The sequence below is a fragment of the Papilio xuthus genome, unplaced genomic scaffold (genome assembly GCF_000836235.2).
Source record: "Papilio xuthus unplaced genomic scaffold, Pxut_1.1 DF827570.1, whole genome shotgun sequence".
Lineage (NCBI taxonomy): Eukaryota > Metazoa > Arthropoda > Insecta > Lepidoptera > Papilionidae > Papilio > Papilio xuthus.
The window spans coordinates 2,489,937-2,513,677 of record NW_013531079.1 but is presented as its reverse complement, the minus strand read 5'-3'; the positions used below and the strand labels follow the sequence as shown (position 1 = coordinate 2,513,677).

Here is a 23,741-nt window from a genome sequence, read left to right as displayed (position 1 = left end):
GATTCTAGATTAGTGATATTCCTAAATACTTGAGGATTAGGGTTATTTGTGTACGGGTAGTAGGTGTTAGGGATGGACCTGTGTTGTACCTTAGTTTTTTCTGTGATGACAGATTCAATGTCCATATCTTCGTATTTAATATTTTCCGGTGTGTTCTCAGTGCTCATCAAACTGTGCAGACTTGTCGATTCTTCTTGTAAAGAATTCTTTACTATTGATGGCGGCGAGAACAGAACGGAACTATCTCCCGCTAACGTTTTACTCTGGAACAAATTGTTACAACACATTGATTAAATATATGTTTAATTTAATATTACTGTTGCCTGCGACTCTGTCTGTGCCATTTAAAAAAAAACTTTGTATGTATTCTATGTGTTCTTCCATATTATATTTATGACAAATTTCAGTGAGATTCATGCAGCGGTTCTGGAGATATTTTCTGACAAACATCCATACATCCAAACATTGGCATTTATAATATTAGTAAAATAGCTGTATACTTTTTGTATGTGATAGGCATTCGCTTGGTATATAATACAGACGAATTGATAACGTCCTTTTTTTGAAGTCAGCTAAAAAATTAAGCAGTTTCGGAAGACTATTGTAACTAACACACTTCTATAAACCGGTATCTTTAGCGCTGAAATGGTGCGAATATCAAATAGGCACAGAATAGTAGGACTTATAGCCGGTTTATTTATGGAGGTGAGTGTGTAAGGTGATACTGACCGGTGTCTCAACGATGTAGGAGAGGTCGGGCACGGTGGGGAGCGGCGCGGCGGAGTGCGGCGTGCTGGTGAGCGCGCCCCACGCTGCGGCGAGCGCCTTGCGGGCACGTCCGCGCGACGGCATGTTCTCCTTGCCGCGACTGCCGCCACCGCTACCGATACCCGAGTCGTTCACCTGCTGTGTTACAAATGCTTTTAATATTTCCTCTAAATTAAATAAACAGAACGACAACTATCCTTATTTTAAAGTTATTTTGTTATATTATGAGAAAGTGAACTAATGAGCTGATGAAAAACCTATGTCTTCTTCCAGACTATGCCAAATTTTACACAGATCCATGCAGTCATTCCGGAGATACCTAGTAACTTGCATCCATCCATCCATACATTCAAACATTCGCATTTATAATATCTAACATATTTATGCCAGTTCTGCTTAATTTCGATACGAAATTTTACTCGTAATTAAATATCGCTTAATGATTAAAGAATTCAAAGTCGATTGAGTAGTTTTATAGTATACTAGCGAACCCGACAGACGTTGTCCTGTGTACACTTTAATTCTTTAATTCTAATATTATTTAAAATTTGACACTGCGATGGTAGCACCGTCTGTCGGATCCAATGTAAAACATTCCAAAATCAACAACTACTAATAAATTAAAAATAAATTAAAAAACATTGTCCAGCGGACAAAATTGTGAATCTAAACCATTCTCAGATCCCCTTGAACACACACAAAAAATTTCATCAAAATCGGTCCAGTCGTTTGAGAGAAGTTCAGTGACATACACACTCATAGAAGAATTATATATATAAAGATTTATAGATTTAACCAGCAAAATAAACAAATTTAATTTTTTGTACTTTAAAAGAGTTCCTTAAAGTACACAACTTTTTACCTGTGAACTTCATTTTCTTATTAAAAAACAAATCTAGCATCCCTAAACTTTCATAATTTATTTGTAATATTAGTAAGATTACTGACCTGTGCTTCTTCAGTGGTTGCAGACAACATGGAGTCATTGAGATGCAGGGTGGTGTCGGAATTCTCCTCGCGCTGTATCATCTCGGTGATGTCCTCCACCAGCAGCCCGGGGCTGGACGGCTCGTACTTCAGACCTGACTTCTTGCCCAGCTCAGCCATCGCCAACTTGAAGGGAGTCGGGGTTCTGGAAAATATGAGAAAAAAAAAGATAAATATTTGAGTGCCTATGTATTTTAATATTGGAGAAAAATTATATTTCGTACACATGATGTGCTTGCGTTGCTAATAACGTAAAGCAAATTTTTAACATTTTCGTCTGTCTGTCTATCTGTATGTCTGTTCGCAAGGCCGCGTTTGTTCTAGCTAATCTCTGGAACGGCTGTACCGATCATGACGGGATTTTGGCAGGAAAGTAGCCGGTGCACGCGGGCATATTATAGGCATTTTTTTAATTCTACGCTGACGAAGTTACGGGCAATCGCTAGTATATATTATTGCAGTCTATAGGTTGCAGCCCCTTAAATTTTTCAACAATAATATGAGTTTAGTCGATACAATTACACATTTTATTATGACTATTACCGTTGATTTCTGAGACCGAATTCTCAAACATTATCTTTGACAAAATAGATGCAACAATATGTTTGAAACGGGGATTTAAGTCTCAGAAACCCTATGTTGGTGATATAACTTACTTGGGTGTCATATTCCTGAGCTGACTGCCGCCAGGAGTGATGTTGGCCGGCGTCGGCGTTTGTAGTAAAGGACTTGCGCTCCATTCCTGGAAATTAAAAAATATATGGTTTCAATTATAAAGAAGACTTTAAAAAATTAATTGTCACAGTATTTTTTTTATAATAGCTGTCACCCATGACTCCGTCCGCGCGGGCAAAAAAAAAACTAAATGAGTAGCCTGTGTGTTCTTCCAGACTATGTTCTACATCTGTCTTAAATTTCATCAAGATCTGTTGAGCTGTTCCGAAGATACCTTCAAACAGACATCCATACATACAGACATCTAAAAATTAGCATTTATAATATTAGTATGATATTAAAATCAAAGATATGTGTAAATTTCCGGGAGAAAAAGGCAACGCGGCCATCCGTTACATTCCGTCCAAAGGTGAAAACTGGATTGCCAAGGTTCATTTGGCCACGGCAACAGGACATCCATGGTCTCTGTCTACTCCTCTAGGTTATGGGCGTTGTGTTAGCTTCTATGACATTTGTTTATAAAGTTAACAAGTTAATTATTACCTTTCCATATGTCCTCAGTGGTGTAGAATCGAAGTGTGAGAAGGAGACTGCAGCTGGAGAGTTGAGGAACTGCGAGGGGCTGAATGGCAGCGCTTTGATCGGAGTCGCGCCTGAATCCTTCGGCTCTAGTGCTTTGGCGATCGCTTCTGACCACGTCTGGAATTATATGAACGAATATGTGAATTTAATTCGGCTATATCTAGCTTTCTACGATCTAGAATGTAAATTAGCTTAGTATGGGAAAACATAAAATAAAATTTCTCGAACCATCTTTTTATAATTATTGTTTTATTGTCTAATTAAAACTAGAATACATTAAAAAATATGTCCGTATAGTTGTCGCCCGCGACTCCCTCCGGGCGGATATTGATTATTTATCTTATTAATAGCCTATTCAATTTCATCAAGATTCATGCAGCCGTTCCGGAGGTACCTTTTAACAAACATACATCCACTTCCAAACATTCACATTTATAATATTAGTAAGAAGAAATACTATTATTTTGAACAAAAAAAAAATCTAGATAAGGGATACAATACGTGGACTAACATTGGAGGTGTGCGCGGGCAGAGGTTTCTTCCCCTTGGCTCGGCGCAGTATGGGCGGCGGACTGATCGACTCCATGCTCTTCTTGGGAGATATGTACACTGATGGTACCACTATCTCCTTGTTCGTCTCCGTCTGCAGCGCGTAGCTTGCTGGAAATTTATTATATTTATATTACTTTTTTTATACTAATAAGTGACAAATAAGCGAACACCGGGATTCCATAATCTGCAATTTTAATAGACGGAGGAGGGGACATACAGAAAGAGTTTATTTCGTCTTCCAATGTGTCTCATTTTCCGTCCTAGCTAATACCTCTTGCAATTTCCTTAGAAGAAATGGATAGGAAGAGAAAAAAGACTAAACTTAGTCTTAGTGTTTATATTTATGTAGTACAGTGTAACTTGGATAAGTAAAAACCTTCTATAAGCTAGATTGTCCGCTTATCTTAACCTTCACATCCGTTAATTTGCCATAAAAGAGCTTTTTTTACAACTCTTTTATAAATCTATAGGAAAGAAAAATAATTTGAATTTTGTTCCACTTTACAAAAATCTTTTTGCTAATATTCTGACTGAGAAGTAAAACATCGTGATGCTGCACATATGTGTCAAAGTCAAAGATATGTGTGCAATCACCCCGCACTGGGCCAGCGTTGACTTAGTCAGTGACTTAGGGTATCCGAGTACCTCAGTGTGGATGTACAGCTGATGATAAGATTACTTACTTGAACTTGCATTATTCATAGTTTGATTATCTGTAGTCGTGGTTTGTGATAGATAGTTCTTGATCGGTGAGTCTGGTAGTGAACCGATATTTACATATCTGAAATAAAAATAAAATATTTAAAATATCTTTATAAATCTTAGTTGCTGACACCAGAATCTCTATATCATCATCCTTATCTTTCATCTTTTACATAACAAAGATATCAATATGTTTTAAACGGGAATCATATACTTGGACACCCAAGGTTAGTCATCTTACTAATATCATCAATATGAATGTTTAGATGGATGGATGTTTGTTTGAAGTTATCTCCGGAACAACTCAAGAAAACTCGCTGAAATTTGACATAGATGTAGAACATAGTCTGGAAGAATACTTTAATATACTAACTTGAAAGGTGACTCAACAATCTCTACAGTATCAACAGCCACCAGGTTCCCCCTGTCAGGAGACTTGTGCGTCTTCTGCAAACTGCTGAGCTGCTCCTTCAGCAGTTGTCTGAAATGCTGCACCTGCTTAGACGGAGCACTCGATGATGTATTACTTTGTATTGATTCATTGAATGGGTCCGTCCAACTCTGAAATTTATAAAAATAATATTAAACATTTTTTGTATAATATGTATCAGTGTTCTAATAGATTTAGGTTTTTTTGAGATAATAAGGATTTGAATTAAGTGGTGTATTAAGTAGCCTTTGTGTTCTTCCAGATGTGTTACATCTACGCCAAATTTCAACAAGATCCATGCAGCTTATGTAATGTAACATAGCTTGCCAATAGCAAGATATATACAGTAAAAGTGATAAATATAACTACATGTTTGGAGTGTACAAGTGAACCCACAGTACCCCAATTTTGTCATATTCCCGGCATTTTTGACAAAGATTAGTGAAATTGTTTAAACAAATTAAAATAAACATAGAGATAATGTTAGATCTGATATGAATTATAATTGTTAATATTAATAGAAAAAAATATATATTAATACTAGCTGTTGCCTGTGACTACATCCGTGCAGAATTAGAGAAACTTTATAAGTAAACTATGGGTTCTTCCAGATTATGTTCTACATCTGTGTCAAATTTCATCAAAATCCATGCAGCCATTCTGGAGATACTTTCTAACAAATATTCATTCATCATTCAGTAATCATTATGATGTAAGATTTAATTGAAAAATTTCCTTGTTTGTTTGTTGCATAGAATGGACTCCGAAACGGAACCGATCGAAAAATACTTTTACACTTGGGAAGCTGCATATTAGAATCTTCTTATAATATAAATTCAAAGGTTCGGATGTATGGATGTATGGATTGATGGATGTCAAAAGAGTTGCATGGATCTCACTGAAATTTGGCATAGATGTAGAACAGTCTGGAAGAACACATAGGCAACTGAATAAGTAATTCTTAGTGGTATGGAGTTTGAAGTTTAGATAGAAATGTTAAAATTCATATCAGCTGATAAAAAAAGCTATAGAAAAACTAACATCGTTATATACAATTTGTACAGAGGAGGTGTCAGCGCTAGTGTCACTGGCGCGGCTCTTTACCCGCGCTTGCTTACGCCGAATGTTCTCGAAGCTGTCCAATATGTCCGGCTCATACTTCCTTCTCATTGTTGAATTCCAGTGGTTCTTTATCGCGTTGTCTGTCCTGGAAACAAATATAAGCAAACATTTACATTGTAAACTAGAACATGTAATAGAGAGCTAGCTCTTAGAGACACAAAGAACTGGGAAGATTTTTATATAATACAATCAAAACAGAGTAAGCAAGTCATTACCTGGTCCGGACGGATTGCCTTCATAGGTAAGAAACTCTGGTCAAAGAGAAAACTCTACTAGAGAAAAATTAAGTAATCCCTTTAACTCTTGCCTATCCAAGCTTGATTGTATTTAAGTTAAGTATTAAGTTTATAATATTAATATGTTTTATTGCAATTATTTTTTAAGGTTTTTAAAGTTTCCTCGTGGAAACCATTCAAAATCTTATTAGAATCTGTGAACCTCCTCCTACATATATTCATCTTGTAAACCGTCAACGGGGAGATAACCCCCCATCGTATACCCCCACCAGGACTTCTGTTTACCCCAGTGGTACTATTTAAGAAATACATTAGCACTCTTACCGTTGGTTTCTAAGACCAACACTTCTGTATAAACATCGTCATCCAATTTTAAACGAGTATTTGGGTTTCAGAAACCCTCAGAATGCAACTAAAATCATAGTTCTCACCTGCCCGGCAGTAACTTAGCGATCTTAGCCCACTGATTGCCGAGTTGTTTGTGCGCTTGATATATAACTCTGTCTTCATGATCTGTCCATGCAGTTTTCTTTATTGATGGGTTTAGGTGATTGTGCCAGCGTTCTCTGGAAATTAAAAAGGTAACGTTTTATTCATCGTACAACTACAAATTAATATTAAAAACCTTAAAATTATAACAATGATTACTAATATATAAGCTGGCTGAGCTTTGTGGCTCAGGGGTTAAGCACTTGACTTGTTAAATGCAAGTCCTGGGTTCGAATCCCGTCCATGTGCCAATGTGTTTATCGATTTTCGATTTACATATGTACATTTATTTGACGTTCTTACGGCGAAGGAAAACAACGTGATGCTGCATATATCCTGTGAAGATATTCCAAGATATGCGTGAACCAGCACTTGACCAGCGTTGACTATGGCCTAATCAAAACATAAGACTCCAAGCCCTTCAGTAGGTACGTGAGCTTAAGATCAAAGAAAAATGTTCAACTAACCTGCATTGTTTTCCTATCCTTCCTTTTAAATGCCGTGCTATAAGCGTCCATTTCTTCGGTCCGTATTTGGCGACGAGTTCCATGACTTTTTCGTCTTCCTGTAAATAAAATAAACATAAAGATAATTCGGAATCCAGGATACAAATTGTAAGTTTTGTTGATTGAATCTTCTAATCGTTGATTTTTTTTCTTCAAAGTGTCTATTAAAATTTTCCAAGCATCATTCATCCGCAACTTCATAATCGATTTAATATCGATTGAATACAATAAAAAATTAAATAAAAGAATCGCCGATTGAGGCGTGCGAAAATACGTTACATCGCAAGGTGAGCAAGTTTGTGTGGGTGGAAAAAAATCCACGATCAGCTGACTATGAAATGTCCAACATTTAATGTATAAGACTTATTATTATTTGATAGCTGTAGACCGCGACTCCGTCCGCGAAATATAAAAAAACTTATCGAGTAGCTTATGTGTTCCTCCACACTATGTTTTAGAAATAAGCCGTTCGGGTAATACCTTCAAACAAACATCCTTCTATACAAATTTTCGCATTTATAATAATAATAAATTATAATAATAGTAAGATTGTACTACAATCTCACTAATTTTACTTTTTATCTTACTAATATTATAAATGCGAATGTTTGTATAGATGGATGTTTGTTTGAAGGTATCTCCAGAACGGCTGAACGGATCTAGCTCGATGTAGAACGCGGTCTGGAAGAACATATAGGTTACCAATGAAGTTTTTTTTAACACCGCGCGGACGGAGTCGCGAGCGTCAGCTAGTATGTGATAAATACGTATTTAAACTAAATATTCTGGTGATTTATTAATCAAATCTTTACTTTCTCTCAAAGTTGCGTCAGCGTGTTTACATTATTCTAATTTAAGAAGGAATTGAACCTAAATAATGGTATCCATTTCTCATTACGTGCATAATTATAAGATGTTTTTTTGCAGTTTTCTTTGTCAAAATTTAAAAATATTTTTCTAAACATAATAGACAAACAGATATATACAAATGTAGAGACAAAAAACCCAATATCCGTAGAATGATGTCACCAAAATCAAACTGCATTCCACGGTCACGGACGTGAGAACGCGTAGGTTTTACACGTGGTTACACTGAAACCACTGCCGAAACATCTACATGAAATCATATTGTTATCTCTATAATTTTCAAAGTAAATGAAAGGGACGACGATATTGTTGATACTTACGGTTATAAAATAAATTAGCATATGCTACATTTGTGTTAACCATTGATAATTCAAACGGATCGTAAATCTTTATTGCTATTTTATGACACGTATTGTAGTGTTATTTATTCTACAGTGCGAATAAATGACACATTTTTACAGAAAGGAAAACCAATAAATCCTTTGAAACGTTCCCAGCTTAAAGATGAGTAGATGTTCTGCTTTTTTACGGATGGAACTATTCGTTTTTATGACATCTTTTTAGATGGAATTGTCTTACATATAAAGATTTTTACATTCAAATGCCTCTGCAAATTTGCACTACGTTTCCTACTAACCTAGTCAAATTCCATAACCAACGTGAACAGATTTGAATTTTATAAAGATACTAGTATATTTTCTTAAGCTACAAGGAGAATAATGGCAGGCGATATATTCAAAGATTATGCAAATAGCGTAATAAATAAACGCGATTTAATCAGCTGTTGTGACGTCATCTGGATTCAAGGACGACAGAGTATCCATCCAAGGCTGACACAATGCTCTGATATAAATAGTTGTAAGGATAAGGGCTGGCAATGTTGTCTAACCGTGCGTTACCACTACCGAAACATGTATTTAAAATATCTCAAGTTTTTTAAACTGGGATGACAAGAAGCATCAATAGCCTAATGGTTAAGGGTACGGATTCCCAATCAGGAGGTCGGGGGTTCTCGAATCCCGCCATTCGACTATTATCGTAAACATATCCTAGCACAAGCCTAGAGCTTAGTTGGATTGGTAAAGAAATATTAGTAAATTTACGAAAAAATCTGCTAATATTTTTAGATCTAGATTAGATCTAGATTTCAAAGTTTTTAAAAACAATGAATTTCAAAATTGTATATAAAATATCTTTTTGTTTTTACTAAACATTTTATAATAAATTATTTATCGATAATTTTAACAATTGAACAATTGCACGTTTCTTTAAAATTTCAACAAGTTCATATTCTAAAAAAGGTTGCTAACCCTAACACGATGTTAACTTTACATTTCCAACACGTAACGACCAACAATGGATTCATTCATAAAATCTGAGAAGACTTATAGTTATTTGTTAGGATGTGTCGTGTGTTGTTTTTAAAAATAAAACGCATGAATGGGATGAGATGAATTTAGTATTTTAGCTCATATTAGCATACTGTAGATAGAAATAGGAAACGAAGGTTTAAAGGAAAAACTAACAATAATAATAAGCTAAGATACAACGAGTAAGTCCACTCACAGTAGGTTTCCGAGATCAAATCTTTGTTAAAAATATAATTTCTGTTTCGTCAAAGATGACAGGGCTAACGATATGTCTTATAAATTGATTTTGGTCTCAGAAACCCACGGCTAGTGTGCATAATGAATGGGCGTGCATTACGTATGCACTAGTGTTAATAACCTCTGACTCATCGGATAGACGGATGTGAATTGCTAATTTTGTACCTAACGCCCTTTGGCGAAGAAAACGTAACTCTTTGAAACCAGGTGATTATAGCCCGAAATATTGTAGGTTCGTACACAGCGACAGCGTGTTACCGTCAAAGACAATCGCTCGCCTGTTTGTCAAGATCGTAATAAGAAAAGTCGCTGCAATTTTCAAATTGGAGGAGCAAATCTGTACTATTGACGTGTAGTCGCTATGCCTGGACTGATAGACGACTCGTGTTGACGAATCAACGTTGTGTACGAAACTCACGCAACGTGATTCTCGCGATGAAAACACACAATATTAGTTTCGACGATTTACGTTACCTTGTGTATAAAGGGCCTTAATAATCGTCAACGAACTATGCATTTTTTATAAGATGACTGTAACATATCGCCGTTTCTGTTTTGTCAAAGAGAATGTAAGGGATAACAATATCTATTAATTAGTCTGGTTTTACCCAACTGATAGTAATGTTTTACGCAAGTCTCTCTCTTACTCCCTGCAAAACCTGAGACGAAAATATTTCTTACAGGTTCGTAAATGGAATTTCACATGTTTGACATAAATTGCTAATTCGCTGGTATGTTGATTCCAACGTGCTATTATTAGCTTTATTCGCTTGATAAGACTAAGAGCTAGTTCATTTTATAGACTTGAGTCATTTACTTATGAACGGATGATTTGGTTAAATCGTTGACACGAATATTTAAGCCAGAAAAAACAAGAGACTACCGCACTTAGTCCATTAGATTTCTCAATATAGATCTTCTTTAAGGAGGTCACTTGCTGCCTAATTTATAACTAAGCATGACTGTTTATCTGCCCATTTAAATGTTTCTAAGTTTATCTATCTTAGTAGTTAGTCTATCTTACTTGCGTAGTTTGTGCCTAAGATTTTATTATATATTTTTAAAACTATGTAATAAATATATAATATATTATTATACATTTTTTATTTGGATTTTAAAAAATCCAAAAATTTTTGTAATTTGTTTTACTTTTGACACTAAATCCCGCGTGCCACAGTTAAAGTCCTCCTTCTAACTACGGGAAGATCCCTAGTGAAAATGCAAACACAATTCGGATGTCAACGCCCTATTCTGTTTGTACGCTAAGGTAATGCACCGTTATCATTTAGCGGCGAGATCATAAGCGTGTGAACATTACGTAACTCTACAAGACTGAATTACGAAATATTAGTTTCACACGAGGACTGAACAGTGACACAGAGCAGAACATGGAGTACGACAATGGTTTTAAGTTTAAACGTACAATTCCTAGATTACTGTTTTGAACTGTGTATTTACGCAATACGAGTACAAAAGTAGGGTATTCAAATTATTAAGTGATCGTTTAAACGAATATTAAGGCATTTTGGAATCATTTGATTCGTTTTATCTTACTAATATTATAAATGCGAATATTTATATGGATGGATGTTTATTTGAAAATATCTCCAGAACGGCTGCATGGATCTCGCTGAAATTTGGCATAGATGTAGAACATAACCTTGAAGAACACATAGGATACTAAATAGTTTTTTTTTATTTCGTGCAGACGGAGTCACGGGTAACAGGTAGTAGTGTTAAAGTAGACTTTTTTAAATTAATTAAAAATTACTTTGAATAATATAGTATTAACATTTCCAATAAAATATCCTATCACTTTAAATTCTTACTCAGTAACTTTCTATTTATATCACTAATGATGTTCGAACATCGATATAATAATTCTCAGAACCGGGATTCAAATCAAACATCGTAAGAACCTGTTTCTTAGCTATATGAACCATAGATGCTGTTGAAATGCATCCCGTACAAACCTGTAGAATTTTAAAGTAACTTTCTCTTTTGTAACTTTAATCTGTAGGATCTATTCTACTTGCTATACAAATCTCAGCTTGGGTATGACAGGTTTTGCTTATTTTTAAAACGGCAGTTGAAGTTATAGTTAGCTAATTCTATCTGTATTATTAGGTGTTCAGTATTCAACACCATGGCAACCGCTACAATCAACGAAAATATCATGAGAAATCAAATAGGCACAAAATAACACGCATATAGCCTGTCCAGTTGATATATGTATGACAACAATGATTTTAAATTTGGTGCATGTAACAACTTATAAAGGTCAAATAATTATACCTCCTTGGTCCATGGCCCCTTGACTAGTTCTGGATTGACGACTTTCGTCCACCTCTGCTGGCATTGCACGTCGGAGCGGTCAGGGAACTGGGCAGCAATGAGCTCCCAATTCTCACTGTACATCTTTACATATGTTTTGAGCCTTTTATCCTGGAAATAAGACATTCATTTTTTAGAATAAATATTTCGAAACGAACCACTATACTATAAACTATAAGATATTTTAGTTGTAGAGACAAAGGAGGTATATAAAATAATTAGTCACCTCCTCCTTGGTCCATCGACCTCTGTTGATATTCTTCCTCTGCCCAGTGCCTTTGGTTGTAGCCGGCGCATCGTCGTACGCCGTCGAGTCCTCAGAGTACTCGCTCGTGTCTGACTCATAGCCGCTACGTCTGTAAACAACAAAAATACATTATATATCTATATTACCAACATGTTGAATGACTCCATACATTCTTCTTAAAAGATTTTAGAGGCCTAATTTAGTCCTCTTTTCCTTCCCTTTTTCTTAAAAGGAAAGGATGGGAAGTGGAAGTGGAATTTCCGGATGAGAGGATGCATGGAAATGTTTTCTTTCTGTGCATCCTCTCCTCCGTCGATTAAAGGTAGGCAACGCATGTGCAATTGTGTATGTCCACGGGCAACGGTCACTTCGCTATTTCAGCGATTTCAGGTGGCCGCTCGCTCGCTCGCAGCGGGCCTACCTAGTCTACTGCTAGCTGGTGGATTAAAGCGTATGAAAGGTGTTTCAGTTCACCCCATATCTTTACTGACTGGCTTCTGATGCGCAATGTCATAAAGTTTGGAATGCATTATACCTTAGGATAAGCGTCTATTAATCTGTTATTTTCCTTCCAATGAATAACAATTTTGATTTTTTTACATAAATGGAATAAAGACAAGAATGTTGTCTGTATGTTAATTAACAAATAAATGCATAACATTTAAAGTTGTACAGATAAAAACAAGAGAGACCTGTCCTTATCAAAAATCTGGCCATGTTAATGACTTTATCTTGTTACTAAAATGCAACCATGGACCACCAACGAAAATGTTTTATGTTAATAAATTCCATATTAAAAATAAAAAGTTAATAATTAATAGACGCATTATAAATTAGTATATTATTATTAGAAAAACAAATATTAAATCAACAAGACAACTTTACCGAATTTAAAAAGGGGACCAAAGCAATTAATCGTGAATGTTTTTTTTTATAGAATATACTAACCTTATATTTTATTCTACAAAATTACAAGCCCTTTTCAATACTTTTTACCCTAAATACCTGGTGCCTTCAAACGCGAGCTTTTTGAAATGCTTGCGTTTTACGCGAGCTTGAAAGCGCCCAGTGTACACTTAGGGTTAAAGGACCAAAGTCAGCATTCTTCGAAGGTTAAAGCCAACAATACCAATCAACAATTTGTAAGAACGAAAGCAAAAAAAAAATGGCGCCAATCATTCTTCAATTTGTAGACGTATTCAAGACTTCCAAGAACTATGACGTTTTAAGCTATCCCTTAAGATGACAAACATAATGAAATTCATACTTTATACATGTGAGTTTAGTGTTCAAAATGGTACGATTATACGTGGAACCGGTTTAATACTGTAGCCGGTACCGGTTTTGAGAACCAATAATAATCCGATCGCCGGAGAGACGGTGAGGTAAGAATAGAAATAAGAATGTTTTAAAGGTAATTCATGCAAACAGGCGGACGTATCAGCTGATTTGAAACCAGTTCGCAAACTCATTCATTGGTAATTTCGAACGTCTTAAGATACATCTATATTCATTATTATCTCGTCAAGATATAATTGAATTTTACTAATGTCATTAATGCGAATTTATGTAGATAGATGTATGTTAGAAGGTATCTCTTGAAGGACTGCATGGATCTCAATGAAATTTGGCATAGATGTAGAACATCTGGGAAAACACAGACTACTAATTAGGTTTTTTTTAATTCCATTATTATATCATAAGATTACTTACACATATAACATCACGTCAGTTTAAACTAACAAGAAACTCCAACAACAACAAGCCATATTCACAATAACAAAACAAATAACAACATTATATTTAAAACAAAACAATTGCACTAACACTTCATGATTTCGCGCCAAAAGTTTTCAAGTTACAACATGTCTACGTAAGGGACTCGAACATTGTAAGGGTTCAAAACACACTGACAGAAAAATTTGATCTCACTACCCACACTTATAAAAAAAGGGTGGTAGTTTGGAATATCGATATTCATATCGATATTTGAAGTACACATCGATATTTTATTATTATAAACTGATGAAAAAACGACAGTAAGCTTTAAATTATTTCCCAAAAAATATCTTTGCAATAAAAGTAAGCCACATGTAAAATGTTTTATTTTATTTACAAATTAACTTATTTACCAATGATTTAATAAGTACATAGGTATCTCGAATAGGTTGAAGTCAATAATCGAAATTAGTGAAAATTTAGTGCAACAACAACATCGATACAAATATCGATATTATTTGCACATCCTGCATCACTAGAACACACACCTACACGAAATGCACACACATGGCGCATAAGGGTGAAGAATACAAAAACTTTAAGGGACTATAGTTATACTGTAGAAAAGGACAAACAACAAAAAAGACTAAGGGGTAAAAGAGACAAAAGTCTACCCTCCAGTGGGAATGTGACGCAAGCTTAGGTAGGCAGGTGTAAATAACATGGGAAAGGAACAAAGAAAATTGATTTCATACTTTTTACGTTCAAGTTACTTTTTGATTTAGACGAAAGTGTGTGACAGAGTAACTATACATTATCATGATCTAATTATTTGAAAATACCAATTAAATATTAAAATTATTTTTTTATTGGATCACTTGATAAAATAATGAAGAGCTATTTAACATCACATAAGACACTTCGTACGAAATACTAACAAATATTTAGTAGACATCGCAAATTTTCCAAAATAAAAAACATAAGTTTGAAGATTTTTTTTGCAATTAAAATTTATGAAATCATTGCTTTAAAACGCTTATTTAAAGAGACAATATTTATTTAGGCTAATTTCATTTAGATAACTAAGCTAATATTATTTTAAAACAAGCAGATAGATAAATATTTATTTAGTTTACTCATGTGTAAAATGAAAAGTACATCAATTAAACAATTTAAAATTTTATTTATTAGTGAATGACAAAGTACGAAAATGTTTTGGATCTCTGTTTATATCATCGGAACGGTACTTTGAATGGCAAACAAAAAATACATACAAGGGCCAAATAGCGGACCACGAAATATTTTCAGACCCTAGAGAGCATTCGTTTTTGCATACCAACAAGAGAGGTTACATATGGTTCACGTCAGGAAATTGCGATCATTAGATATTTTAATGTTTGTCAGCTGTAATCTAACAGTTTGTTCCCCTTCGGTTTTGTCTACCTTCACCGTAAACAGTTTTACTAATATTATAAATGCGAATGTTTAGATGGATGGACGTTTGTTATTAGGTATCTCCAGAACGGCGAAACGAATCGCGCTGACATTTGACAAACACAAGGCAAATTAAAAGAACACAGGCGTCTAGTTAAGTTTTTTTAGGGTGACAGCTACTAGCCTATAACTGTGACTTTAATATTTGACTAAAATATTAGTTCAAACGCAGAACTTTACTATAATATTATTTAGAGAGAATTCTGATATTCCTCATTTAAGCCAAGACATTACCAACTGTCGTTACCTTAAATTAGCACTTAACGTCTGTGAGTGTGTTTTTAATATGTTATTTCATGTATCTTGCACTGTACAATTTCCTGCGCAGATAAGAGTTTTGTGAAATGTTAAAGGGCAATGTCAGATATCGATATTAAACTAATGATAAGAGAGATTTCACATAGCACTTACGTAATATATTTGATATCATGCAGATTTTTAGATTATAAAATATTTTTTTAAATTGTATAAAAATCTAGTAATAAATATAGCCTATAGCACCTGGGGATCGTGTAGCTTCCCAACAGTGAAATAATTATTCAACCGGTTCATTAGTTTCGAAGCCTATTCAATGCAAACAAACACTCGGATGTCGCCTCGACTCCGCGCGAAATAAAAAAAAACATAATTAGCCTATGTGTTCTTCAAGACTATCTTCTGGCAAATTTCATCGAGATCCGTTCAGACGTTCTGGAAATACCCTCAAACAAATATCCATCCATTCATCCATCTAAACATTCGCATTTACATAAGTAGGACGTGATACTATATATTCACATGCATCTATACTAATAGTGAAGAATTTTTCTATCTTGGTTTGAAGCTGACAACATTTAACTTTATCCAAATTAAACATATTCAAATACACATTTTTTTTAATATAGACATCACCTCGTGGCAACAGTTTCGTATAATTCAGTTTGAACACATTTTTGAACATGTAATTGTTCATAAATTTATAGACGCAGTTGGCGTTCTAATTAATAAAAGGATAGAGGAAGGGCCATTTCCACCTGTCGTCAAACTGCCCTTTTACTATTCAGATTTCAAGTTAAGATTGTTTAAAAAACGGATGTAAGAACACTTGATAATTTACGCATCGTTTGAAACACAAGGAAGCCCGATTTGCGTATTTCCTTAATTCAAAATTATATTTTGTTAAAGTTGCAGAATGTTGTGTAATTTTGCAAATAAATAGAGAAATTAAAGTTTTTATTTATGGTTTTTAAGTCTTACTTTTACGATACATTAATAAATGCGAAAGTTTTGATGAATGGATGGATGGATTCAAACAAATGGAGGCATCTCCAGAACGGCTTAACAGATCTTTACGTTTGGCACAAATGTAGAACATAGTGTAGAAAAACACATGGGCTACTTATTGTGTATTTTTAAAGTTCAGCGAGAACGGGCGACAGCTAGTCACTTATTTTTTAGTATTTTAAAGAAAAGCACATCAAGACTGTAATCATACTTTCGGACTTAGAACGCCCTATAAATAGTTGTCAACTTGAGTTTCCACTGCCTGACAAGCATGCGGAAACATATCATCTGACGGATACGATAGAAGCTTTAGCAAATGTTCATTATCTTCCCTTCAAATCTGAATGTGATCGGATTTAATATTCATAGTTTCGTTTATGTATTTGGTGTATAGTAGAAAGCGTCTCATGTCAACAATAAGGTCAATACGTGGGGCCCACAGGAAGCACGGAGGATGCCCGGACTAACTGGACACTTCCTTAAGACGCCCCTAACTTCTTGTGTCGTGTTTTGTTATAAGGAAATTGTCATTTCACTCCCCTTGCTAAACAATTAACCCCGCAAATCGGAATCTTACAAGTTGGATGTTTTTATAGAATTAATGTCGTGACCGGCCTACCATGTCTTAAACTGAACCATGTTTTACAAAAAATATGAGACGAAGCATGTGACTGCACTTAAGAATCGATTGTAAAATAGAATCCTAGTTAGTCTTGGAATTCACTTTTTCTTAAACCCTTCCAATTCCGAGTAATAAATGAATACTCTAGAAAAATAACATAAGACAGGATAATCATACTAATTTTATAAATGCGAATGTTTAGATGGATGGATGTTTGTTTGAAGGTATCTCTAAAACGTCTGAATGGATCACGATTTAAATTTGGTATACTTATAGAACATAGCCTGCAAAAACACATAGGCTACTAATTAAGCTTTTTTTTTAATTCAGCGCAGACGGAGTCGCGGACGACAGCTAGATCGCTATAAGTTTAAATACATTAAAGAATATATCGGTTAGTTAAAGAAAAATATACAGAGCATGTTATTGCAGCCGATGATATCATCATAACAAAAACGGCGCCACAAGTCTAGACACATAGACTTCCAATTCATTCACAATGTTGAGATATAGGTTCCATTGACGAAACATTTCTACATAAATATATTGTCATTCTTTTCTTTCTCTTTGAAATAACTGAGATAACAAAATGTTTCATAATTGTGTTTTCCGAAGAGGAAACTCACAGAAACAAAGTTGCTGTAAAAATCTAATAAATTCTCTATGGCTATTGATGTCACGTTGAATTTTTTTTGTATAACTAATGGTGTGACCGGCCTACAAGGCATTAAAAATAAAATTTAAGATCTTTTTTTTTCCAAAAAATATAAGACGAAATTTGCATTTCTTTTTAAAATAAAAATAGTAATTAGTAGATTTTTTTGTATATTTACTAATATTTTCTTTAACATTCCAACTAAGCTCTATGCTTGTGCTAGGATATGGTTTACGACAATAGTCGAATGGGCGGGATTCGAACACCCAGCCTCGTAATCGGAAATCCGTATCCTTAACCATTGGCTATTATTCATAAATCGATTTTGAAAATCTTATGTTTTTGATATTACTGTCTCTATCAGAATTACTACCGTGAGAGTAAAATAGTTTTGTTCTACCTTCTGGTCAATCGTGGACATACGATCTTACAGTGCGTTTGTATTAAGTTACGAGTTCAACTTAACGCATATAACTTGACTTTAATCATATGTTTATATGTTTATGCTACGCGATATTGTGGTAGAATTTCTTATGAAAGGCTGATATGCGATACCAAGTCACATACCACAGTACCATAGCTCAGTGGATTAAGTCCGTCTTATGACTGGTTAATATGTTCGATTTCTAACTATAATAAAAATTAAACGGAACATAAAACGCATTATTTTAGGTTTTAAAAAGTGTTCTGTTCAAAGGATCTAGTTTTCTTTTTTAATAGAATATGAAGTGACAATAATTTATAGTTTTTTGACTGTGAAAACCCACGGTTATCTATATATCAACAGCCTTACTTGTATTATAAAGAAATCAAGAGTAATACTGCGCGATTAAAGGTCATTTTAAGGTTATTTAAGCAAGCACTTAGTAACGACTTAGCAACTGAAGACTCAATTAAACTTCTTAATTAACTTTAAGTACAGAATATTTTAAAATTGAATTCCTTTTTAAATGCAACACGATACCGGAACGTTTTCATGAGAAAACTTAACCAGCGAACACTTTTTACGTAACCTCATACATCCACTGAAATGGAAGTAATTATTTTCATCCTGTAAAAGAAATTGAGAACAAAAAATATAGCAAACCGCATCAAGGAACCCGTTCTCAAAGTATTGGGTTCGAACGACTTCCGAAAGCTTTAGTAATTTAAATTTTCATCTTGATATCGTCTCTTTAAACTATAGATGAAAGTTAAATATGGATTGTGACCATTGGTGATTTTCTTTTTAATTGTTTTAATTGCTTTAAACCTGTTATACCCTTTAGACCTAATCATTACACATAAATGATCCAAACCAAAGTTAGACATTAGACTTATATAGCAGCGACGATTACCTACTCAAATATCACTTTTAGAAATAAAATATCAATTGTATTGGTAACTAGATGTTTCCCGCGACTCCGTCCGCGAAGATTTAAATATTAATTTGTAGCCTATATAAGATAGTTTGTAACAAACATCCATCTAAATTTTTGCATTTAAAATCTTGGGAAGATTCTTTTTATATTAGAAATCATTTTTGCATAGGCATGAAATTGTTACAAAGGTAAGGATTGAAAAATTTCGCAATGATTTCAAAGTTATATTTGAAAAATTTGCAGTAAAAACAAGTTTTGATCACTTGGAAAGTTATTGGCCACCGATTATAATAAATTAAAAATAATGAGTTACGTTGATACGACGATAAACTGTGAATTTAATTAGCTAATAATGATGTAAAATTATCTTGACCACCCACGGTGTACATGAAGTGAGACTCTCAATTTGTTTTTAAAAATAATATAGGTACTTTATTGAGCCAAATATTTGCCCTTGAAACTATATTAATATGTCATTTTTACTGAGTTTAACTTCCCCTTAACCTCTTTATTAATTCTAAAAGCACATTTAAAGTCTTTAGTATTGTTTAATCAATAGTAGCATGAAATATTTTAAGAGCAAAATATTACGTCACCCGATAAAAATAAAACTATTTATTCAAGTGCTCCACGTTTGCGAGACATTCAATGAAAGATAACGAATTTATGGTTGTCACTTCTATAAAATTATTATTACTACGTTCCGTATCAAAAAATCCATTTCAAAGCCGATATATAAATTTTAAATAAAATATTTTAGAACACGATATTTACTCTAGAATCGAGTATTAAGCGTCACGTTTGGATTATATTTCGATTACAAGAAAGAGATAAAAGATAGAGAATACAAGTTGGTAGAAGGTGACAAAAACCAATATTAAAATTCCTTACAATTTCAAATGATTAACAGGTAAGAAACTTTATCAAAACTTTAGACACACAACCCTAGACTTTAGCTATACGACACACAAAATTTTCTATGTGTGTGTGGCCTACATTAAAGATTATTCATGATGTAATGCGATGGTATCGCTTTGCTGAATACATTAGTTTTAGAATAGCTCTTTATATGAAGAGTTACTTTAACAAAGAGTATAAAAAGGTTTACTATTTTTTAGTCTATGCCTAGTGTCAAAGGAAGTTACCATAATCTGTGACATTAGTTTTTAAATCATTGCACGAACAAAATAGAATTTTAACAGTACATATTTGCACTTAGATAATAGATTTTCTTTAATAACTTTTTTAATAGAACACTCTCCCTTCTAATCTTAACAGAACAGGTTTAGAACCCTTAGAGTAGAATGTTTAATTTTGTCTATGGTCACCGTAACAATAGATGCAAGGAGGGTAGTGTAAGCCGGCATTATATTCGATATTTTCTCACGCGAGGCCCGCAATTTATAATTATAAAGTTAGTACACGTGGGATACAGGTTTGATAAGAAAACCCGTGTCTCTAGATGCCAGAGCTGGAATGCTATGGCTTGTTTGTTTTTGTCTGTCGGATAGGGCTTCTTAGGGCTGTAAAATCTTTGTAAAAACACATAGCTAAAAATGGCAAAAAGAGTTCGGAGATAGAAATAAAATATTACAAAATGGCGAACTTAAAACTTTTTTTCTATCAAATTGATCTGCGACCCAGAGTCTAGTTATTCCTGACTTATAGAACTATTTTGTAAGATGGCTGCTAATTGATAAAACAAATACAAGAAGATACTTTTTTATGTTACGATAATGTTGTTTTAATAACAATCTATATAGACCTTCTTTGAACTCGTTATAATACTGGCCGTATTACTTTTTTGCAGTAATACAGACAAAGAGTACGTAGAAAATGTTTGTAAACGAATAAATCTTAAACATTTCTAAATATGAATTCAATTTCAACAATAGCTTACTAGATTTAGCCCTTGTCAAGCTATTTGAAAATACACCCTAAAAACTTTATAAAAACACTAAATAGTTAAGAAAGGGAAATTAAAAAACTACTTTGTATACACCGTGACGTATTGAGAAAAAAAACAGACGCAAAGGTGTGACCTCTAAAAAAATGATACACGACAAAAAAATCTGGAAGCGACTTCCGACTTGTTAACTAAACGAGGGGAAGACATTTTTATCTTGCGCTTTGTCGACACCAACCATATGTCCGGGATGACACATCTTGCATGCATACAAAACTTTCCGACTTTATCCTTTGGCCGCTCAATGAAAGTAAATCCTTGGCTAGTATTTTGATATTAATATTGTATTTTATTATAAAAACCACCGAATTAACGAGAATGCATTGCCAAAACAATCTTTCAAAAACATATAATTATGGAATAGTTCCTTCTCCAAAAAATAGACCTTTGACTGCGTAAAGTCACAATAAAAACAGCTCTATCACTAAATATCTAGAAAAAGAGACACATCACGGAAAAAGTAATAGCATAAATAAATTAAATTTACATGCTCAGAACTATAACAAAAATGTTTAACAAAACTAATCTCCAAGAGGAATTTAAGTATCAAATTTTGTCCTGAATTTCAAAAGATTGAAAGACATATTTTGTCTATTACAAAAAAGTTCAATGTACTAAATATCTTCAACTTATTGACCATTTGAAGAAAGAGACAACATGTTTCTAACGTTACTTATTCTATTGCGATCGTAATCATAAGGGGGAAGCAGATGTCCCTTTATCCTGCCCCACCTTACCTATCCTAATGACCTCCGTGTCTTCGTAATAACGTGGAAATATTCATGCTTTTACGAATATTTCATGCTACGTCTCAAGGTGTTATGTTAACACGAGCCAAAGAAAACCATCTGTCTTCCTCCTTGTATTTCCAAAATGTGGTTAAGCGATTGCTTGGAAATAAGAGTTCTTCGATGCCGATTTAACTGTGCCTGGTGGTGTTTCAAGACCGTTAATTTCATCTATATTATTTTGAATCCACACCACCGCTACAAAACTATACAATCAGCGCCAAATGGCGGAAATAAAATTAGCACAAAATATCACGTCTTGTAGCCAGTCCATTTGTAGAGGTCATTGATGGCAAAGCAAATCAAGTATGCACGTGGTCTTACGTGGCGAAGGTGTACTAAACCTGAGTCAAGTAGCCATTTCTGTCGACCTCTCTGTTGTATGGGCGTTGTTAAAATAAGTGTTAAATATTGTAGATTGCAAGCTAATTTTAGCGAATACTCTTTACTTAAGAACGTTTGTTAAAAGTAAGGCAGTTTAACTTTAATCGTTACTAAAGTCCATTACCTACGGTCAAACTAAACGTCTTTGTCGGATTGTAGGGAAGTAAAAAGGCATTCTTTGTACATATAACAAAGGTCCAAGGGTGTTCACCTGGTTATTTGCCCTCAAGATTAATGTCTTAGCGTACAATGACTCCCGCGCACATGGCCTGACATTTCAACCCCGCGTTTTTTCATTTCCTCCCTTACTGCTGATAATTACAAGCACGCGCCCCTAAAGGTGCTTAGAGAAAGCATTTAATGAACCGTTTCATTTATATCTGTGTACGATGGAAAATAAAGTCGTTTAGTTGCATTTTAATTGACTTGTGACGATTAAAATAAATACAAATTTCATTTCATGATAAACGTAGGTTTATAAGAATTGGATACTTTTAGTTTGATTCTAAATCGGCGAAACAACTTTTAAATATAAATTAAGAATAGCTTTTCTTTACTTCATGACTCAAGGATAAAAAACTCAAGGCCACTAATATAAGCGAAACGAAGCAAGAAAAATTACCCCGTTGTGAGGCGCCGTGAGATTCGATGCGGGAGGCAATGTTTTTTTGTGCTAGCACATTGCAGTTTATAGCTCAAAACATTCAGCAAACATGGCAAGCCAAAGCAAAATCTAAGTTTTATTATAGCTATAGGATTAAAAGATATACTAGCTGTCGCCTGCAACTCCGTCCGCGGAATTAAAAAAAGCAAACCTTAATAAATAGAAGAATATATTCTACATCTATCCCAAATTTCGTCTAGATCCGTTCAGACATTCCGGAGATTTATAACATTAATAAGAAGTAAGATTTGAAGTCGATTGAATAATTTTAGTGTTCCTTTTCATTCCATATTTAAAATTATTTCAGGTTCGATCTCATTTGAGCATAAGTATCCTACAATCTTCTCCAATAGCAGTCTGTCTTCTTAGTTCAATAGACGCTGTATAACTAAAGTTTATTGTGCTATTTTGTTTGTAACTGGCACAATAACGCCGCATGTGTATTAGGACATTGTGAGGCACCGGGTAGTCACGTTGCATGAGGTCATCGTTCTAAACACACGGGTCCAAATTGATATCTACGCTTCATATTTTCTGATAAATTATTTATACAGTGGAGGACTTTAATATCCTACCCAGTGATATTAAATTAGATGGATAAGGTAAATGCAAAAAAACTTTTTAACCCTCAAGTAAAAAGGCATAGTATTATTTTTATATCTTTTATAGGAAGAACAATGCAGAAATTAACATTTAAAAAGTATTGATCATTTTAAAGTCA

General features: G+C 34.1%; 1 protein-coding gene across 4 annotated transcripts in view; it reads right to left on the bottom strand.

Moving 5' to 3' along the window:
• The window catches only part of Myb (proto-oncogene like protein Myb), a 41,371-nt gene that overhangs the window by 5,591 nt on the left and 12,039 nt on the right, over positions 1–23,741 (bottom strand). For 2 of the 4 annotated variants that reach the window (XM_013313385.1, XM_013313387.1), the window contains 13 exons: positions 12,084–12,213; positions 11,819–11,968; positions 7,011–7,108; positions 6,486–6,620; positions 5,738–5,903; positions 4,640–4,827; positions 4,248–4,345; positions 3,524–3,672; positions 2,974–3,129; positions 2,412–2,497; positions 1,717–1,900; positions 730–906; positions 90–263 (listed from right to left, as the gene is read on the bottom strand). In XM_013313385.1, coding sequence (XP_013168839.1) covers positions 90–263; positions 730–906; positions 1,717–1,900; positions 2,412–2,497; positions 2,974–3,129; positions 3,524–3,672; positions 4,248–4,345; positions 4,640–4,827; positions 5,738–5,903; positions 6,486–6,620; positions 7,011–7,108; positions 11,819–11,968; positions 12,084–12,213 — 1,891 coding nt within the window. Of the gene's footprint in view, positions 1–89; positions 264–729; positions 907–1,716; positions 1,901–2,411; positions 2,498–2,973; positions 3,130–3,523; positions 3,673–4,247; positions 4,346–4,639; positions 4,828–5,737; positions 5,904–6,485; positions 6,621–7,010; positions 7,109–11,818; positions 11,969–12,083; positions 12,214–13,817; positions 13,910–23,741 lie in introns of those variants that run through there. The other 2 variants (XM_013313388.1, XM_013313386.1) reach the window with 2 other exon arrangements.